Source organism: Symphalangus syndactylus, chromosome 1 (assembly GCF_028878055.3).
Source record: "Symphalangus syndactylus isolate Jambi chromosome 1, NHGRI_mSymSyn1-v2.1_pri, whole genome shotgun sequence".
Lineage (NCBI taxonomy): Eukaryota > Metazoa > Chordata > Mammalia > Primates > Hylobatidae > Symphalangus > Symphalangus syndactylus.
The window spans coordinates 91807057-91829043 of record NC_072423.2 but is presented as its reverse complement, the minus strand read 5'-3'; the positions used below and the strand labels follow the sequence as shown (position 1 = coordinate 91829043).

The 21987-nt window shown below is 39.5% G+C and overlaps 1 protein-coding gene across 3 annotated transcripts in view; it reads left to right on the top strand.

Annotated features, from left to right (window-relative positions):
* The window catches only part of SLC22A25 (solute carrier family 22 member 25), a 121221-nt gene extending 99773 nt beyond the window's left edge, over positions 1–21448 (top strand). For 2 of the 3 annotated variants that reach the window (XM_055294525.2, XM_055294488.2), the window contains exons 8-10: positions 1509–1632; positions 4610–4725; positions 17264–18821. In XM_055294525.2, coding sequence (XP_055150500.1) covers positions 1509–1632; positions 4610–4725; positions 17264–17396 — 373 coding nt within the window. In that variant the 3' untranslated portion in view covers positions 17397–18821. Of the gene's footprint in view, positions 1–1508; positions 1633–4609; positions 4726–17263; positions 18822–19055; positions 19271–20680; positions 20790–21240 lie in introns of those variants that run through there. The other variant, XM_055294449.2, reaches the window with a different exon arrangement.
* The last annotated feature ends 539 nt before the right edge of the window (positions 21449–21987 follow it).

The following is a 21987-nucleotide window of genomic DNA, read 5'->3' as shown; positions in this document are numbered from 1 at the left end:
AGGCGCTCCTCACTTCTTCCCGGACGGGGCGGCCGGGCAGAGGCGCTGCTCACTTCCCAGACGGGGCGGCCGGGCAGAGGCGCTCCTCACTTCCTCCCGGACGGGGCGGCCGGGCAGAGGCGCTCCCCACCTTCCAGATGGGGCGGCGGCCGGGCAGGGGCTGCAATCCCAGCACCCTGGCAGGCCAAGGCAGGCGGCCGGGGGGTAGAGGCTGTCGCGAGGCCAGACCACGCGACCGCACTCCAGCCCGGGCAACACCGAGCACTGGGTGAGCGAGACTCCGTCTGTAGTCCCAGTACCTCGGGAAGCTGAGGCGGGCAGAGCACTCGGCGTCAGGAGCTGGCGACCAGCGTGGCCAAGATGGCGAACGCGTGCCTGCAGCCAAAGGAGAAAAGGCAGGCAGGGGTGGGGCGCGCCGGCAGTCCCAGGCAGTCCGCGGCGCGGGCAGCAGCAAGCCGAGTAGATTGTAGTCTGGGCCAGAGAGGGAGGGAAAGAAAGAAAGAAAGAAAGAAAGAAAGAAAGAAAGAAAGAAAGAAAGAAAGAAAGAAAGAAAGAAAGGAAGGAAGGAAGGAAGGAAGGAAGGAAGGAAGGAAGGAAGGAAGGAAGGAAGGAAGGAAGGAAGGAAGGAAGGAAGGAAGGAAGGAAGCTGAGATGCTTTTAATTGTTGTAGGTGATATTGGATGATAGGAAGGGACAGCAAATTTACCTCTATACATTTCTAAGAACTGCATAGTTGCTCCAGTTAAAAACATAAAGGCAAAACGAACAATTTACATCTTGTCCTGTGCTCTCTCTTCCTTCTATTTACTTTACAAACCCTAATGTATGGTCAACTACACCCCTTCCCTTAACAAAACCAGTTCAGTGGAGGAAGCCTATTTGGTCTTTACCTCAGAGAGATAATTACAGATTTAATACAGAGAGAAAGTTCAGATAGAGAGAAAGTGTACTCTCTGTCAGGCTCATCCATTAGTTCATTTTATCTCTGTAACAATCATACATGGTAACATTGTTCCATTTACATAGATGAAAAAACTGAGGAAGATTTAGGTAAATGACTTGCTAATATATCCAGTTTCGGTCATAGATGGTATGGCCAGAAATGAGTCTAATCTTTATAAGGCCTCAAGCATACATCAATTATTTCAGGGTCTTTACTTTAGGAAAAAGAACGCATTATGAATAGTCATTTGTTATGCCCTTACTAGGACCTTGGCAGGCATCTGTACAAGTGATGATTCCTCATGCTTCAGCATCAGGAGCTCCATGATAAATTTGCTGAATAAGAGGGATGCCAATATGACTCAAGTGTTTATCTGTGTACTGCACAGAGAGTCATCCTTACATTTTCCTGGTGATGGCACAAGAGAATGTAGGCTTTTATTACCTGGTATAACCAAACAAGAGGTGGGTGTTAGCTTGGAGGGGAAAGGCATCTCAGGATAAATGTTACGTGAAAAAATGAGTAAGTAGTAGTTGGCTGCACCTCTGTCCTCTTCTTTGCTCAGGTGGCTGGCAGAGTCTGCTCGGTGGCTCATTATCAACAACAAGCCAGAAGAGGGCTTAAAGGAACTTAGAAAAGCTGCACACAGGAATGGAATGAAGAATGCTGAAGACATCCTAACCATGGAGGTAAGCAAGATGGGAGCTGGATATGGGATGTTGGGAAGACATAAATTGTCATCTATACTTGTTGGTGTTCATAAGGTGAATAAAGGAGAGAAACACAGGTATAGTTATGGGTCATCTCACCTCATGATCATTCTCAATGGGTGTCAACATTGGATTAACATTGAAAGAGAATATCCTGTTGCTGAAAGGATGGGACATAGATATTTTACTCAACAGAGGCAGTGGCACAGAGTGTTAACAATGCAAATTTTGCATTGGATTCACTCTAACTCTATAATAGAAAGTAACCTAAACTAGTTCACTACTTCCCAGTTATTATTCTGTGGCCTTCTTTCAGGGTAATAAGGACAGAGGAAGGAAGGATTAGTGAGCAAACAGAATAGGACATAAGGAGGTTCACTTATTTGTTCACTCTGTCATATATTCTTTCATTCAAGATATATTTAGTGAGTGCCTACCTGTTCCAGATTTCATTCTTTCTTGGAAATATGACAGTGCCAACACCAGTCCAAATCTATATTTGTATGGAGTTTCTTCTACTTACTATAAGTTTTAAAGCATGACTAAGTGGAAATGCCTGGGGGAAGTCTTTATCTTTTTTTTCCACCCCATGGATTATTAAGTAAATGTAAAGTATTTATCAAAAAATTATAGTATGCCACAAGTGGTACTAGGTCATGAATGACAGAGGAAGTCCGGGTCACAGCCTGAATGGAACTTTTACTTTAATATGAGAGAGGAGAACTAATGGACCTGTTTAAATCTAAGTGTTGGAAATTATAAAAGTATAGAAAGAATGTTAATAAAGACAAGAAAAATACATTTTACCTTATTTTACTGAAACAGGAGAGGACTAGGAGCTAGTTAATCAGAGAGAATGAATAAAACATCTCTTAAGACATGGTCAATGACATATCTGATGGAACTTAGTCCCAGAAGGAAGCAGAGGTCCTTCAGTAGGAGATTTGAAATAAGAAGCCTGAAAATCCTCCTGTGAGTTAATGTTCAACTGAAGGTGGCAGGAAGAAATAAATATTCCCACAAAGATGAACCCATTGCAGAGACAATAGCACAGGCATCCCAATATAATAGTGAAAATATTGGCATAGCTTTTTTTAAAAAAGGAAATGTTGAAATTCAGATGGAATTGAATGTCATTTCTAGACTGCATCTAAATATATATAAAGAATATATAGAGAGAGAATATATAGAGAGTATATATATATACGTGTATATATATATATATATAGAGTGTAATTATTTTGGGTCAACTGAATTCTCAGGTGCTATCTGTGGTTTCACACACACACACCTAGCATGTGACCTACAAGGTTGGCCCAATAAGAAAATAAAAGCTACTCTTACAGAAGTTCAGGAAGATTTAAAACAACAACAACAACAATTAACTGTTACAAAAAACAGTAGAATCAAAAAAATAACAATGCATTATCTCAAAGTGAATGGCAACTGACTGTCCCCTCAGCACGCAGAGGAAGGACAGTGTTGCTCAAAAGGAGCAATTGGTTCAGGATGTGGATTCTATGCATGAATGGGTACCTAATATTGTGTTAACTTGATTTTTTTTATTTTGTAAATATTATCCATATATGTGTGGTCTTATTGCTGTTTCAACCTCCATCTGACAGACTGCCTAACACACCTACTCTAGGCAGCCCTTCTAGCCTAAAGCAAATCCACTTTATATCAATATCAATCCATTGATCAGTCTAATTTTAGTGGTCAGCTAGTTCAGTACATAATGTTCATCTCCTATGCCCAAACCAAACATAACAGAGATAGTTAAAGGGTTCAGAAACATGGAGATCAAAATTTTTAGCATTTGTACTACTGAGAAAACTGGAATAGAAGACATGACTTTACGTACCTTGTCTCAACAGGATTTCTAACACTTCATCCCAGAATTAAGCTTACTCACCAGTCACAGGTTTTCCCAGAGATGCAGAGCCTAACCTGATAAACATAGGATGTGGCCCAGAAAGCAGACTTGAATGCAATCTCTCTCTAAAGGTGTTCCGGGCACTACAGCATGCCTGTCTCATTCTCCCACACTCACCAACAATACCATAGTCCTCCACAGGCAGCTTAGGGTATGTGGAGAGGGACCAAGATTATCCCTGTTGAAACTTGTTCCTCATAGAAACATAAGGGTTAGTTTCCAGTTTCATCCATCATTCTCAGCAAACTATCGCAAGGACAAAAAACCAAACACTGCATATTCTCATTCATAGGTGGGAATTGAACAATGAGAACACATGGACACAGGAAGGGGAACATCACACTCCAGGGACTGTTGTGGGGTGGGGGTAGGGGGGGAAGGATAGCATTAGGAGATACACCTGATGCTAAATGACGAGTTAATGGGTGCAGCACACCAACATGGCACATGTATACATATGTAACAAACCTGCACGTTGTGCACATGTACCCTAAAACTTAAAGTATAATAATAATTGAAAAAACAAGGGTTAGGAAGAAAGTAACCCACTCCCAAACCTCCAGTATTTCTGAAACAAGAACCAAAATAAACTCTCTCAGGAAATTTATCTCTTTCCTGAGGCAGACAAACTGTTTTTCACCAAAGGCAGTTCAGCTGAGAACCAGGTCTTTGGGGCCCATCTGGTATAAATGGAGCTTTGGAGTTTAATCCAAGTAACTCTTCATTTTTTTCCCCATCCTGATCTGAATCTCTAACCTACATATTCTTTTCAATGCTCTGCAGCCAATTAAATCTCTTGTCTAAAATAGCCTTGATAAATAATTTCTCTGAGGCTTCTTTAACTCTCTAATCTAACTTTCATACCACTTTTATATTTGCCATTGCATTTTTAAGGTATGTATTTTCTGCTAGACAGAAACGGATGTCATCTATCTTGTCATCTGTTGGTTGACAAGTCCTCTTACAATGCCTACCATTTTGTGACAACTGAACAGTTTGTTGCTTCTGCTGTTGTTGAAGGTTTTGAAATCCACCATGAAGCAAGAACTGGAGGCAGCACAGAAGAAGCATTCTCTTTGTGAATTGCTCCGCATACCCAACATATGTAAAAGAATCTGTTTCCTGTCCTTTGTGAGGTAAGTTTCATGCAGTGTGTGAGGAATGTTAAAATAGAGGAGACATAAATCCATTTCTTATTTCAAATGATACAACATGTTGAAGGAAAATATTTGGGGGATAAAAGATGATAAATCCATAAAGAGAATTGCTATTTTTAAAAGTGGTAAAAGGGTTATTAAAAGACTGACAAAAAATTAATTACACAATGATTTCTGTTTATAACATCATTCTACCAGGCTCATCACTGGAGACTTATGCTGAGAACTTCAATTATGGTATAGGTTTAGACTCAAAGTTTCTTCATTTGTTTCCATTTTAATTGGGCTAAATTATAAACAGCAAATTATATGGATGTATACAGATCAATGAATATTACCATTTATTAATATCTAGCTACCCCTCAGATCAAGGTATAGAAAAAATTCTAAAACACTAGGAAATGATCATAAGTTCAGCAAGATGACATAACCGAAAATCTTACCCCTCAACCACACACAGAAACACTGATTAAATAATGACTGGACAAAAATACTTCTATGAGAATTTCAAAACTGAGATAAGACATTGTAATGCCCCAGATGAGCATGAAACCAAAAACAGTTGCACTGAAATGGGCAAGAAGAGTAATGTCAGTTTATACATGACAACCCCTTCCCAAAGTTATTACAGCCCATGCCAAGAGAGGACACCCTGACCTATGACTTTTCCCTCATAGGGAAGGAAAGAGTAGAGCATTCAGCCACACCTTGGCCTTTGGACACACTGTGTGAGGAACTGGTGTCTGTCTCCCCTCACTCAGAGCACTGATGGAACTGGCATATTTGGATGCCTGGGGCCACTGAGGACAAAGTGAGTACAAAAGAAAGCTGTGACTCACACAGCTCAGTGCAATGAAAGGAAGATGCACAACTTGAGATTTCTCCCTCAGGAGGGAAAGGAGTTCAGTATGTGTCTGATATACTGATTTTCCAGGGAGATGCCCAAGAAATTAGTTTCTTTCTAGCCCAACCATTATGCCAGTAGGACACCACACACACTAAATGCCTCAGAACTACTGAGAACAAAGACAGCTGGGTGTTAAGCTGCTGCATCAGAGGACTCATGGTACGGCAGACAGACACCACAGAAAGCAAGAGATTGACAGTTCCTGAAAAACAGAAACCAGGAAATCCCCCTAATTAGGAATTTACATGCACAAATACAGAGAAGATACTTTCACAGAGTAGAATTGAAGGTCCCCAGAATCTCTATCTGGGCCGATTGTAAAAGCCAGTCTGGGAAGACAGGAAGAGGTGGCTATTTCTTCAAATGTATAGATACGAATGCAAAGCTACAAAGAACATGAAGAAACAGAGAAATATGACACAAAAGGGAACAAAATAAATCTTAAGAAACTGATTATAAAGAAATGGAGATATATAGACCGGGCACAGTGGCTCATGCCTGTAATTCCAGCATTTTGAGAGGCCGAGGCAGGCGGATCACCTGAGGTCAGGAGTTCAAGACCAGCCTAGCCAAACATGGTGAAACCCCATCTCTACTAAAATTACAAAAATTAGCCAGGCATCACGGCCCTGTAATCCCAGCTACTCAGGAGGATGAAGCACCAGAATTGCTTCAACCCAGGAAGTGGAGGTTGCAGTGAGCCAACATTGCACCACTGCACTCCAGCCTGGGTGACAGAGCGAAACCCCATTTCAAAATAAATAAATAAATAAATAAAATAAAAAATTACAGACTTAAATGTAAGACCTAAAACTATGATAATACTAGAAGAAAGTATTGAGGAAATCCTTTAGGACATTGCTATTAGCAAAGTTTTCTTGAGTAAAAACTCAAAAGCACAGGCAAACAAAGCAAAAAAACGACAAATGGAATTACATCAAGCTAAGAATCTTCTGCACAACAAAGGAAAACAATAAAGTGGAGAAACAACCTACAGAATGGAAAAAAAAGTGCAAACTATTCAACTGACAAGGGATTAATAAATCAAACCTATAAGGAACATAAACAACTCAGTAGCAAAAAAACAAATAACCCTATTTTTAAATGGGCAAGATACCTGAATAGACATTTCTTAAAATAAGATATACAAATGACCAACAAGTATAAAAAATGCTCAATACTGCTAATCACCAGAAAAATGTAAATTAAAATCACAATAAGATATTATCTCACCCCAGTTAAAATATTATCAAAAAGACAAAAAAACCAAAAACAAATGCTGGGGAAGAAGCACATAGAGGGGGATGTTTGCACACTGTTGGTGGGAATATAAATCAGTACAGCCACTATGCAAAACAATATAAAACTTTGTGAAAAGATTAAAAATGGAAATACCATATTATCCAGCAGTCTCACTTTTGGGTATATATGCAAAGGTAGAAAATCAGCATATTGAAGAGATATCTGCACTTCTACGTTTTTTGCAGCAGTATTCCCAATAGCCAAGATATGGTATCAACCTAAATGTTTATCAATGGCTGTATAAAGAAAATGGGGTATATTGGCAGGCCGTGGTGGCTCACACCTGTAATCCCAGAATTTTGGGAGGCCAAGGTGGATGGATTGCTCGAATCCAGAAGTTCATATCAGCCTGAGCAACATGGAAAAACCCTGACTCTACAAAAAAAATAAATAAATAAATATACAAAATATTAGCCAGGCATGGTGGCACATACGTGTAGTCCCAGTTACTCTGGAGGCTGAGATGGGAGGATAGCTTGAGCCCGAGGAGGTGGAGTGTCACTTTTAAGACAGAGTGAGACCCTGTCAAAAAAAAAAAGAAAACGGGATATACGTTATATATATATATATATATTTGGATATATATAAATCAGATATGTAGAGAGAGACAGATATAATGGAATATTATTCAGCCATAAAAATAATACATTCCTGTCATTTACAGCAACATGGATGGAATTGGAGGACATTATTTTAAGTTAAATTATCCAGGCACCAAAAGACAAATATTGCATGTTCTCACTCATATGTGACAGCTAAAAAATTTATCTCCTGGTGGTAATAAGTGAAATGGTGGCTACCAGAAGCTGGGAAAGGTACTGGGGAGAGGGTATTAAGAGGGATGGGCTAATGGGTACAAAAATACAGTTATATAGAAAAAATAAGATCTAGTTTTCAGTAGCACAATAGTTATAGTTGACTATAGGTGACTATAGTTAACAATAAAGTTATTGTATATTTCAAAATAGCCAGAAGAGTATATTTAAAATGTTCTTGACACACACACACACATACACACACACACACACACAAATGATGAATGTGTGAGATAATGGATATCCCAATTACCCAGGTTTTATCACTATATACTGTATGATTATATCAAAATATCACAGTGCCTCATAAATATATATAATTATCATGTATCCATAAACATTAAAAATTTTTTAAAAATTCACATCTAGACATTTTATAATAAAATTATCAAAAGAAAAGAATTTTGAAAGCAGCAAGAGAAGTGACTTGTCTTGTACTAAGAGAACCTCCATAAGACTTTGGTTTGTTTTCCCACAGAAAGTTTACAGGCCAGCAGAATGTATGATGCTATATTTAGAGATGAAAACTGCCAAAAAAAAGTACTATATCCAGCAAACTGGCCTTCAAAAATGAAGGGAAATAAAGACTTTCCCAGACAAACAAAAACTGAGTGAGTCTGTCAACACTAGATCTGCATTATAAGAAATGTTAAAGGGAACCCCTCATGTTTAAACAAAGAACCCTAACGAGAAACATGAGAGCATATTAAAGTATAAGGCTTACTGGTAAAGGAAACTATGAGAAGTCCAGAGCTAACATCATACTCGATGAAAAACTGAAAGCTCTTCCTTTAACATCGAGGACAAGAGTCGCCACTTCTATTTAATATACTACTTAAAGTGCTAACCAGAGCAGTTAGGGAAGAAAAAGAGATTAAAAGCATCTAAATAGGAAAGGAAGAAGTAAACTAAGCTCTACCCACCAGTTATATGATCTTATAAGTAAAAATCCTAAAGATTACACACACAAAAATTTTAGAACTAATAAACAAATGCAATCTAGTTGAAGGATACAAAATGCACATAAAAATCAGTTGTGTTTTTATACACTAACAACAAACTATCCAAAAATAAAATTAAGAAGTGATCTCATTTATAATACCATAAAAGGGAAGAAAATACTTAGGAATAAACTTAAGGAGGCAAAAGACTTGTACACTGAAAACTACAAAACATTGATGAAATAAACAAAACAAAGATGAATGAAAAGATGTATGCATGAATTACAAAGCTTTGTATTATTAAATGTTCATGCTACTCAAAGTAATCTGAAGATTCAATGCAATCCCTATCAAAATCTCAGTGGCATTATTTTACAGAAATAGAAAAAAATCCTAAAATCCTATGGGAAACATATAAATTTTAGAATAGCCAAAACTACCTTGAGAAAGAAGAACAAAGCTAAAGGCCACACACCACCTGATTTCAAAACATATTGCAAAGCAACAGTAGTTTAAAACGCTATGGTACTTGCATAAAGATGGACATTTAGACCAATGGAACAGAATGGAGAATGCAGAAATCAATCCATGCGTATACAGTCAACTGATCTTTGTGGGGGTGACAAAGATACACAATAGAAAAAGATAGTTTCTTCAACAAATGGTGCTAAGAAACTACATATCCACATATATATGCCATAAGGAAAGGATTCAATTTCATTTTACTGTGCTATCAGGAAAGGGTTCTGTGCTATAAGGAAAGGGTTTCACTGGATTAAAATGTATATATATATACACACCCAATTTTCTTTATTAAATGAAATTGAACCCTATCCTTATAGCACACACAAAAATCAACTGAAAATGGATTCAAGACTTAACATGAGACCTGAAACTATCAAAATCCTAGAAGAAAACATAGGTGAAAAACTTCATGACATTAGTTTTGGCAATTATTTCATGGATATGATGCCAAAAGCACAAACAATGAAAGGAAAAATATACAAATGGGACATCAAACTAAAAAGCTTCTGCACAGCAAAGGAAATAATAGAATGAAAAGGCAGCCTTCAGAATGAGGGAAAATATTTGCCAACCACATATCTGATATGAGTTAATATCCAAAATATATTAGGAAAACCTACAACTCACTACCACGAATGCAAATAGTCCAATCACAAAATAAGCAAAGGACTTGACTAGACATTTTTCCAAAGAAGCCATATAAATGGCCAATGGAACATGTGCTCAAAATCACTAGTCAGGAACATGCAAGTCAAAACTACAATCAGATATTACTTCAAATCTGTTAGGACATTATCATAAATAAATTGAATAAATAAATAAGAGATAACTGTTGGCAAGAATGTGGAAAAATTGGAACCATTGTACACTGTTAGTGAAAATGTAAATAGTACAGCCCCTATGGAAATCAGTAGGACTACCATATGATTCACCAGTCCTACTTCTAGGATCTCAATTCTTCAAAGAAACAATTGAAATCAGGATTGGGAAGAGATATTTGCACTCCCATGTTCATTGCAACATTATTCACAATTGCCAAGATGTAGAAGCAACTTAAATGTCCATTGACATATGGATAAGTAAAATTTGGTATGTACACACGATGGAATATTAGTCTGCCATGGAAAGAAAAATGTCATATCTAACATGTATGAAACTTGAGGACATTATGCTAAATTAAATATGCCAGGACAGAAGGACAAACACCACCAATTCCCTTTACATAAGATATCTAAAATAATCAAATTTATAGAAGCAGAAAGTAGAATCGTAGTTTCCTGGGGCAGAGGGCAGGGGGAAATAGGAAGTTCCCATTTAATGGGCATAAAGTGTCAGTTACACAAGATGCTGTACAACATTATGTATACAGTTAAGAATATTTTACTGTACACTTAAAAATTTGTTAACAGGGCAGAACTCATGTTATGCATTTTTACCAGTTTTAAAAAGTAAATAAGTGTTTTGAGAGTTCCCAGCTAAACTGGGATTTCAGTATCTGAGTGACTGGCAACCCTGCCCTAAGGGAAAAAGAAGAGGAGCTAGATGTGGGTGATTTCAGTGCCTCTCACAGGATACATGTTTTACCTGGTGGACAGCTAGTGCCTAGTTGTCCAAACCATAACTAGGAAGGTTTGGACAACTAGGCACTCACACAGGAAAATAGCTTAGACTGGCATATGCTGTTGTGGTTCTTATCTGATCTATGTGCAATTTATGCCTGCCTGACCATTGCTCTGCCACTGGGAGCCCAATCTTGTGTTCTGATTGCTATCCTGGAGAAAATCCAAACTTGATAGACTGGATTAAGAAAATGTGGCACATATACACCATGGAATACTATGCAGCCATAAAAAAGGATGAGTTCATGTCCTTTGCAGGGACATGGATGAAGCTGGAAACCATCATTCTCAGCAAACTATCACAAGATCAGAAAACCAAACACCATGTGTTCTCACTGATAAGTTGGAGTTGAACAATGAGAACACATGGACACAGGGAGGCGAACATCACACACCAGGGCCTGTCAGGGGGTGGGGGGGTTAGAGGAGGGATAACATTAGGAGAAATACCTAATGTAGGTGATGAGTTGATGGGTGCAGCAAACCACCATGGCACGTGTATACCTATGTAACAAAAAGGCACTTTCTGCACGTGTATCCCAGAACTTAAAATATAATTAAAAAAAAAAAAGAAAGAAAATCCAACCCTGAATAGCCAGCCCCTAGTTCTTCCAATGGAAAGCATAAATTCAATACACTGAACAAAAAGAAACAAGTTCAAGGATGTCTACTTACAGATCCTGGGTAAGTATCACCAGATCACATGATGCAGAAATAAAGAATCATGCACAGAGAGAGAAAAGCACATGGCAACGAGCAGTATATATAAGCAAGTAGGTTGTGGGTCACTTAGAGCTTCCGGGCAAATGCCTGAATGGTACACTTACAAGAAGTGCTGGGAAAGTCACATACCCAATCTGCTAGGCAGGAGAGATGGCTCCAAGTTTTTATCTCTGGCCACTGGCTTGAACCATTTGGGAGTGGCCTAGAAATGGAAACTGTGTCAAGGGTGACTGAACCCTGCCTCTGGTATAAGAAAGTTGAACTTGAATTCAAAATGGATGCTGAAGTAACATAAAATTATAAGTATTCACTACAATGAGATACAAATGTATGTTGAATATATAATTAAAGTTTATTGACTGCCTCTTTTTTTAAATTATACTTTAAGTTCTGGGATACAAATGCAGAATGTGCAGGTTTGTTACATTGGTATACATGTGCCATGGTGGTTTGCTGCACCCATCAACCTGTTATCTAGGATTTAAACCGTGTATGCATAATGCTCTCCCACCCCTTGCCCCCCACCCGCAACAGGCCCAGTGTGTGATGTCTCCCTTCCTGTGTCCATGTGTTCCCATTGTTCAATTCCCACTTATGAGTGAGAACATGTGTTGTTTGCTTTTCTGATCCTGTGTTAGTTTGCTGAGAATGATGATTTCCAGCTTCATCCATGTCCCTGCTAGGGACATGAACTCATCTTTTTTATGGCTGCATAGTATTCCATGGTGTATATGTGCCACATTTTCTTTATCCAGTCTATCATTGATGGGCATTTGGGTTGGTTCCAAGTCTATGCTATTGTGAATAGTGCTGCAGTAAACATACATGTGCATGTGTCCTTATAGTAGAATGATTTATAATCCTTTGAATAATATACACAGTAATTGGATTGCTAGGTCAAATGGTATTTGTTTCTAAATCCATGAGGAATCACCACACTGTCTTCCACATGGTTGAACTAATTTACACTCCCACCAACAGTGTAGAAGCATTTCTATTTCTCCACATCCTCTTCAGCATCTGTTGTTTCCTGACTTTTTAAGGATCACATTAGGCTATCCACCAGGTTAAAAAAAAAAAACAAAAAAAAAACGTATTCTGTGAAAGGCACTGAAAACACCCACACCTAGCTCCTCTTCAAACTGGGGTGAGATGGTATCTCGATGTGGTTTCGACTTGCATTTGTCTGATGACCAGTGATGATGAGCTTTTTTCATGTTTCTTGGCCACATAAGTGTTTTTTTTTTGAGAAGTGTCTGTTCACATCATTTGCCCACTTTTTGATGGGATTTTTTTCTTGTAAATTTGGTTAGTTCCTTGTAGATTCCAGATATTAGAACTCTGTCAGATGTATAGATGGCAAAAATGTATCCCATTCTGTAGGTTGCCTGTTCACTCTGTTGATAGTTTCTTTTGCTGTGCAGAAGCTCTTTAGTTTAATTAGATCCCAGTTGTCAATTTTGGCTTTTGTTGCAATTGCTTTCGGTGTTTTAGTCCTGAAGTCTTTGCCCATGCCTATGTCCCAAATGGTATTGCCTAAGTTGTCTTCTAGGGTTTTTATGGTTTTAGGTATTACATTTAAGTCTTTTATCCATCTTGAGTTAATTTTTGTATAAGGTGTAAGGAAGGGGTCCAGTTTCAGTTTTCTGCATATGGCTAGCCAGTTTTCCCAGCACCATTTATTAAATAGGATATCCTTCCCCCATTGCTCATTTGTGTCAGGTTTGTCAAAGACCAGATGGTAGTAGATGTGTGGTGTTATTTCTGTTCTGCTCCATTGGTCTATATATCTGATTTGGTACCAGTACCATGCAGTTTTGATTACTTTAGCCTTGTAATATAGTTTGAAGTCAGGCAGTATGATGCCTCCAGCTTTGTTCTTTTTGCTTAGCATTGTCTTGGCTATACAAGCTTTTTTAAAATCCATATGAAATTTAAAGTAGTTTTTTCTAGTTCTGCAAAGAAAGTCAATGGTAGCTTGAGGAATAGCATTGAATCTATAAATTACTTTGGGCAGTATGGCCATTTTCATGATATTGATTCTTTTTATCCATGAGCATGGAATGTTTTTCCATTTGTTTGTGTCCTCTCTTATTTCCTTACGCAGTGGTTTGTAGTTCTCCTTGAAGAGCTCCTTCACATCCCTTGTAAGTTGTATTCCTAGGTATTTTATTTTCTTTGTAGCAATTGTGAATGGGAGTTCGTTCATGATTTAGCTCTCTGTTTGTCTGTTGTTGATGAATAGGAATGCTTGTGATTTTTGCACATCGATTTTGTATCCTGAGACTTTGCTGAAGTTGCTTATCAGCTTAAGGAGTTTTGGGGCTGAGATGATGGAGTTTTCTAAATATACAATCATGTCATCTGCAGAGACTATTTGACTTCTTCTCTTCCTATTTGAATACTCTTCATTTCCTTCTCTTGCCTGGTTACCCTGGCCAGAACTTCCAATACTATGTTGAATAGGAGTGGTGAAAGAGGGCATCCTTGTGCCAGTTTTCGAAGGGAACACTTCCAGCTTTTGCCCATTTGATATGATATTGGCTATGGGTTTGTCATAAATAGCTCTTATTATTTTGAGATATGTTCCATCTGTACCTAGTTTATTAAGTAGTTTACCATGAAGGGGTGTTGAATTTGGTTGAAGGTCTTTTCTGCATCTGTTGAGATAATCATGTGGCTATTGTCATTGATTCTGTTTATGTGATGGATTATGTTTATTGATTTTTGTATGTTGGACCAGCCTTGCATCCCAGGGATAAAGCCTACTTAATCATGGTGGATAAGCTTTTGATGTGCTGCTGGATTCAGTTTGCCAGTATTGTGCTGAGGATTTTTGCATCGATGTTCATCAGGGATATTGGCCTGAAATTTTCTTTTCTGGTTGTGTCTCTGCCAGGTTTTGGTATCAGGATAATGCTGGCCTCATAAAATATGTTAAGGAGGAGTCCCTCTTTTTCTATTATTTGGAGAATTTTCAGAAGGAATGGTTCCAACTCCTCTTTGCACCTCTGGGAGAATTCAGGTGTGAATCCATCTGGTCCTAGGCTTTTTGAGTTGGTAGGCTATTATTTACTGCCTCAATTTCAGAACTTGTTGTTGGTCTATTCAGGGATTCAACTTCTTCCTGGTTTAGTCTTGGGAGGGTGTATATGTCCAGGAATTTATCCATTTCTTCTGGATTTTTAGTTTATTTGTGTAGAGGTGTTTATAGTATTCTCTGATGGTAGTTTGTATTTCTGTGGGGTTAGCAGTGATATCCCCTATATCATTTTTTATTGTGTCTATTTGATTCTTCTCTCTTTTCTTCTTTACTAGTCTTGCTAGCAGTCTATTTATTTTGTTGATCTTTTCAAAAAACTGGTTCCTGGATTCACTGATTTTTATGAGTGGTTTTTGTGTCTCTGTCTCCTTCCGTTCTGCTCTCATCTTAGTTATTTCTTGTCTTTGCCTAGCTTTTCAATTTGTTCGCTCTTACTTCTCTAGTTCTTTTAGTTGTGATATTAGGGTGTCGATTTTAGATCGTTCCCACTTTCTGATGTGGGCATTTAGTGCTGTAAAATCCCTCTTAATACTGCTTTTGCTGTGTCCCAGAGATTCTCATACATTGTGTCTTTGTTCTCATTCGTTTCAAATAACTTCTTTATTTCTGTCTTTACTTCATTATTTACCCAGTAGTCATTCAGGAGCAGGTTGTTCAGTTTCCATGTAGTTGAGTGGTTTTGAGTGAGTTTCTTAATCCTGAGTTCTAATTTGATTGCACTGTGGTCTGAGAGACTTGTTTGTTATGATTTCTGTTCTTTTGCACTTGCTGAGGAGTGTTTTACTTCCAATTATGTGATCAATTTTAGAATAAGGGCGATGTGGTGCTAAGAAGAATGTATATTCTGTTGATTTGGGGTAGAGAGTTCTGTAGATGTCTATTAGAGACCCGCTTGGTCCAGAGCTGGGTTCAAGTCCTGAATATCCTTGTTGATTTTCTGTCTAGTTGATCTGTCTAATATTGACAGTGGGATGTTAAAGTCTCCCACTATTATTGCGTGGGAATCTAAGCCTCTTTGTAGGTCTCTAATAAGTTGCTTTATGAATCTGGGTGCTCCTGTGTTGTGTGTGTATATATTTAGGATAGTTAGCTCTTCTTGTTGCATTGATTCCTTTACCATTATGTAATGCCCTTCTTTGTCTTCTTTGATATCTGTTGGCTTAAAGTTTGTTTTATCAGAGAATAGGATTGCAATCCCTGCTTTTTTTTTTCTTTCTCTTTGCTTGGTAAATATTTCTTTATCCCTTTATTTTGAACCTATGTGTGTCTTTGCACATGAGATAGGTCTCCCGAATACAGCACACCAATGGGTCTTGACTCTATGCAATTTGCCAGTCTGTGTCTTTTAATTGGGGCATTTTGCCCATTTACATTTAAGGTTAACATTGTTATGTTTAATTTGATCCTGTCATCATGATGTTAGCTGCTTAGTTTGCACATTAGTTGATGCAGTTTCTACATAGCATCATTGGTCTTTATATTTTGGTATGTTTTTGCAGTGGTTGGTACCAGTATTTCCTTCCCATATTTAGTGCTTCCTTCAGGAGGTCTTGTAAGGCAGGCCTGCTGGTGACAAAATCCCTCAGCATTTGCTTGTCTGGAAAGAAGCTTATTTCTCCTTTGCTTATGAAGCTTAGTTTGGCTGTATATGAAATTCTGGGTTGAAAATTCTTTTATTTTAAGAATGTCGAATATTGACATTCATTCTCTTCTGGCTTGTAGGGTTTCTGCAGGGAGATCCACTGTTAGTCTGATGGACTTTCCTTTGTAGGTAACCTGACCTTCCTCTGTGGCTGCCCTTAACATTTTTTCCTTCATTTCAATCTTGGAGAATCTGACAATCATGTGTCTTGGTGTTGCTCTTCTCAAGGAGTATCTAAGTGGTGTTCTCTGTATATCCTGAAATTGTATGTTGGCCTGTCTTGCTAGGTTGGGGAAGTTCTCCTGTATAATGTCCTGACATGTGATTTCCAACTTGCTTTTATTCTCCTTGTCACTTTCAGGTACACCAATCCATCATAGATTTGGTCTTTTCACAGAGTCCCATACTTCTTGGAGGCTCGGTTTGTTCCTTTTATTCTTTTTTCTCTAATCTTTCCTTCACAGTTTATTTCATTTAGTTGATCTTCAATCTCTCATATCCTTTTTTCCACTTGATTGATTCAGCTGTTGATACTTGTGTATGCTTCATGAAGTTCTCGTGCTGTGTTTTTCAGCTCCATCAGGTCATTTATGTTCTTCTCTAAACTGGTTAACTAGTTAGCAATTCCTGCAACCTTCTATTAAGGTTCTTAGCTTCCTTGCATTGGGTTAGAACTTGCTTCTTTAGCTCAGGGGAGTTTGTTATTACCCACCTTCTGAAGCCTACTTCTGTCAATTTGTCAAGCTCATTCTCCATCCAGTTTAATGCCCTTCCTGGAGAGAAATGTCATCATTTGGAGGAGAAGACACATTCCGGTTTTGGGAATTTTCAGCATTTTTACCCTGATTTTTCCTCATCTTTGTGGATTTATCTACCTTTGATCTTTGATGCTGATGGCCTTTGGATGGGGTTTTTGTGAGGGCATCCTTTTTGTTGATGTTGATGTTACTTCTTTCTGTTTGTTAGTTTTCTTTCTAACAGTCAGGTCCCTCTTCTGCAGGTCTGCTGGAGTTTGCTGGAGGTCCACTCCAGATCCTGTTTGCTTGGGTATCACCAGCGGAGGTTGCAGAACAGCAAAGATTCCTGCCTGCTCCTTCCTCTGGAAGCTTCATTTTAGAGGGGCACCTGCCTGATGCCAGCCAGAGCTCTCCTGTATGAAGTGTCTGTTGACTCCTGCTGGGAAGTGTCTCCCAGTCAGGAGTCACAGGGTTTAGCGACCCACTTAAGGAGGCAGTCTATCCCTTAGCAGAGCTCAAGCACTGTGCTGAGAGATGCACTGCTCTCTTCAGAGCTGGCAAGCAAGAATGTTTAAGTCCACTGAAGCCGCACCCACAGCCACCCCTTCCCCAAAGTGCTCTGCCCCAGGAGATGGGAGTTTTATCTATAAACCCTTGACTGAGGCTGCTGCCTTTCTTTCAGAGATGCCCTGCCAGGGAGGAGGAATCTAGAGAGGCAGTCTGGCCACAGTTGCTTTGCAGCACTGCAGTGAGTTCCACACAGTTTGAACTTCCCAGTGGCTTCCTTAACACTGTGAGGGGAAAACTGCCTACACAAGCCTCAGTAATGGTGTACATTCCTCCCCTTACCAAGGTCAATCATCCCAGTTCGACCTCAGACTGCTGTGCTGGCAGTGAGAATTTCAAGCCAGTGGTTCTTAGCTTGCTGGGCTCCATGGGAGTGGGACCTGCTGAGTGAGACCACTTGGCTTTCTGGCATCAGCCCCCTTTCCGGGAGAGTGAACGGTTCTGTCTCACTGAGGTTCCAGGTCCCACTAGGGGAAAAAAAAAAAACTGCAGCTAGCTCAGTGTCTCCCCAAACAGCCACCTAGTTTTGCACTTGAAACCCAGGGCCCTGGTGGCATAGGCACACAAGGGAATCTCCTGGTCTGCTTGTTGCAAAAACCGTGGGAAAAGCATAGTTTCTGGGCTGGATAGCACAGTCCCTATGGCTTCCTTGGGTAGGGAGGAAGTTCCCTGGCCCTTTGGACTTCCTGGGTGAGGTGATGCCCCACCCTGCTTCAGCTCACCCTCCGTGGGCTGCACCCACTGTCTAACCAGTCCCAGTGAGATCAACCAGGTACCTCAGTTGGAAATGCAGAAATCACTCACCTTCTGCATTGCTCTCGCTGGGAGCTGCAGACCAGAGCTGTTCCTATTCGGCCATCTTGCCAGCTCTCTCTATAGACTGCCTCTTATTCCAAAAAATAAAACCATAATGAAGTTAGACGTCATTAAATATGCATAATATAAAAATAGGTTTTCTTATTCTAATCTAGATTTGCTACACAAGACCATCTACAGAATGAATGCCATGGATATACAATCTGTACCCAATAAGTTGTACATTTTAGTAAACATTCCTGATTGTAAGGGTGGCAAATGGAAATTTTGGCTTCTTAGATCTTTACTGTGAGTTTGACTGATATCAGTACATTTTTATTTTTAATTGTATATTTTCATTACTGTGAATTTTTTGCAGTGATTTTTGATGCCATGTGGCTAATTGGTTTTAGAATACTAATAAAATCCATTGTTTATAAAATAAATAAATAAACCCCATAGCACATCCTCCATAAAACATCTGTTGTCCCTCAAGATAAAATTGTTACCACTATCATCTAACCATTATTTTATGATAACTTTAAAATATCAACTTGCAAGAAAATATTCCGCAAAACACACTCTGCCTTTTTACTTTAAAAAGTCCTTGGCTACCTGGGCCAATATTATTCTCGTTTGTAGGATTTAGGTTCCACAGATTATAATATGTGCCTTTTTCTGTGTTCACTGCAGATTTGCAAGTACCATCCCCTTTTGGGGCCTTACTTTGCACCTCCAGCATCTGGGAAACAATGTTTTCCTGTTGCAGACTCTCTTTGGTGCAGTCACCCTCCTGGCCAATTGTGTTGCACCTTGGGCACTGAATCACATGAGCCGTCGAGTTAGCCAGATGCTTCTCATGTTCCTACTGGCAATCTGCTTTCTGGTCATCATATTTGTGCCTCAAGGTGAGAAAAGTTCACAGGTAGAAGAAAGAAAATGCCTTTCCCTCTTTTCTCAGGGATTGCACTGGTCACACCTATCTGAAGCCAGAAGGAAAGGGAGAATCGAGTTCTCAGGATTCCCTGATAGAAATCTGGGGCTTTAGGACAGATTTTGCCACATGGAAGTTGCTGAGAAATGAGTCAAAGATGAGTAAGATTGGCTCGGATATATGGTTGTCTTCAGCACATTTGAGAAGTAGTAAAAAATTGGTGCCATTTATTCCTGATAGTTTCTCTAGGACAGCAGTTGATCACTTGCCCTTTGGCCAATCAAACTCTTAGTAAGTATTGAGGTGCTGGGCCTTTGTATCCCAATATGAGAGCACAATACTGCTATTTCCTCTGTCTGGGCTCGCTCTTACCACTACAGCTTCTGTGACAAAGTACTCCCTAATCCCTACATATCCACTGTGTGCCTTGTATTAGGTCACCATAACTGCAATCCTGGTTTAGGGGAGTTGTCTTGACTTCAAGGAAACAAAAGTCCTGTATCTTTATGTACAGAAATGTCCAGTAGGAAGGAGGCAATTGTCAGTTAAGACCTTCTCTTAGAATCTTAGAATTCATAAATTAAATGATCACATGCAGTAAATAAGGGAACCCAAGTTGTCACCAGGCTTCACCTCACTCCCAGTCTAGTAGTGTACTGAAGAGAATACCAGGTTGGTGTGCTCCCGTTCTTCTCTTGAATGTCAGCAATGATACGAGTCTGCTGCAATGCAACAGAACCCACTCCAATGACACGAGGCAATTATGACATTTTTGTTTTAATTGGATAGAATCCTGCCTCTGAAACTTCCCTTCATTTGTTTCCAAAGTCTGATTTTTTTTCTCCAATAAAGGTCCTTATTCTTCATCCTTGAAACATTAATACTGTCCAATTTGTCCTTTAACATAGGAACCCTGTCCTTTTATGACTGCCTTTTGCAAACATAGCCCCATGTCAATATTGTGTATATATCTGAGTTTTAAAATCTATGAGGACATGGATGAGTCTTACACTCCCTAGTATTGCCCACATGACACTCCTGTTTTCTGCAAGGAGGGCACAGGTGTTCCTGGACAGAATAAGTGAGACAAAAAAAAAAACTCTTTAGCTCTAATGTTCCCTTTTCTTCTATGGCGTACCCCTGATATATAGTGAGAATTGAAGCATCAACTCAGAGCCTTTTATTCACTATTTAAGCCACAATATGTAGGCCAATCACATTTCTCAGCTATTAGCCACTGCACATTCTTTGCCTCTATGCAGTTTTCCTACAGTACATTTCACCCCTGGAAACACCTCCAAAGCAGTCCTTTTCACTTCTACCTTGGGAGATGCTGATCCTTCAGCTCAGATTTCCTGAGGCCCTGTGGTCTTCCTTTCTCCAGAAATGCAGACCCTGCGTGTGGTTTTGGCAACCCTGGGTGTGGGAGCTGCTTCTCTTGCCATTACCTGTTCTGCTGCCCAAGAAAATGAACTAATTCCTTCCATAATCAGGTACGAAAGTTTATGTGTGCTCTGTCATTCTCAAAATGGACCTGTCTCAACAATTGACACTTAACAAGGGAAAAAAATCTAAGACAAGTTAGTTAAAAAACAATCAAATGTAATAGTCATAAAAACAACAAATTACAGCCCAAGTTTATATCAAGCTGACCTTGTTCCAGACACTGCATTAAGTCTTTTAATGCAGTATCCCATGTACCTTCTGAACCACCTGAAAGGTTGGTGCTAAGGAAGATAGCATTTTGTAAATGATAAAAATGTGTCTAATTCACTTGTGAATCTAAAATAAATTGCTAGCAAATAAGAGAAAATTTCAAAAGCAAGAGTCTGTTATCACCTCCACGTGTTTAAGTGCTCACCCATAATCACAGCAAAATGATAAATCACAAATTATATGTACGATTTTTAACAACTTTTCCTCTGTTGCTGTTTTTACTCCAAGGGGAAGAGCTACTGGAATCACTGGAACCTTTGCTAATATTGGGGGAGCCCTGGCTTCCCTCGTGATGATCCTAAGCATATATTCTCCACCCCTGCCCTGGATCATCTATGGAGTCTTCGCCATCCTCTCTGGCCTTGTTGTCCTCCTCCTTCCTGAAACCAGGAACCAGCCTCTTCTTGACAGCATCCAGGATGTGGAAAATGAGTGAGTAAATAGCCTAGCTGCCCCTCAGAGGAGCTCTCTGCTATAGGTCTGTGCTGAGGAAAGCAAAACACCATTTAGGGCTACCATCCCCCAAAAAGGCTTAGATCTGGGCTATTCCCATGTAGTCAGTGCCTTTGCCTTTGGTATATCCTCATCTCTTCCACAATGGCCTCATACATCCCCTGAGGCTCGCCAGATCACAAAGACCATCTCTGCCCAGCCTGTCCAGGAGGTTAATTTGTGGTGAAGAGACCAAAATTAGGTGACCTCTGCCCTTCCTGCCCTAGTATGACATGCACACTCTTGAAGGTAATTTACAAACATGCAGCGATCCAAACACCATCTTCTCATCCCTGGGGAACCCTCAGCCCAGTGACTGTACCTGTTAGCTGTCCGGGATTGCCAGTGCTTACAGGCCTGACTCCCAGGACACTGAAGAATTTGTGAGAGACTGTATAGAAAATAAGAGCCCCTCCCACAGATGAGAAGTCCTTTTGTATCACATGTGAAATTCAGTCTATCTAATTTTCCTGGGGAAAAAAA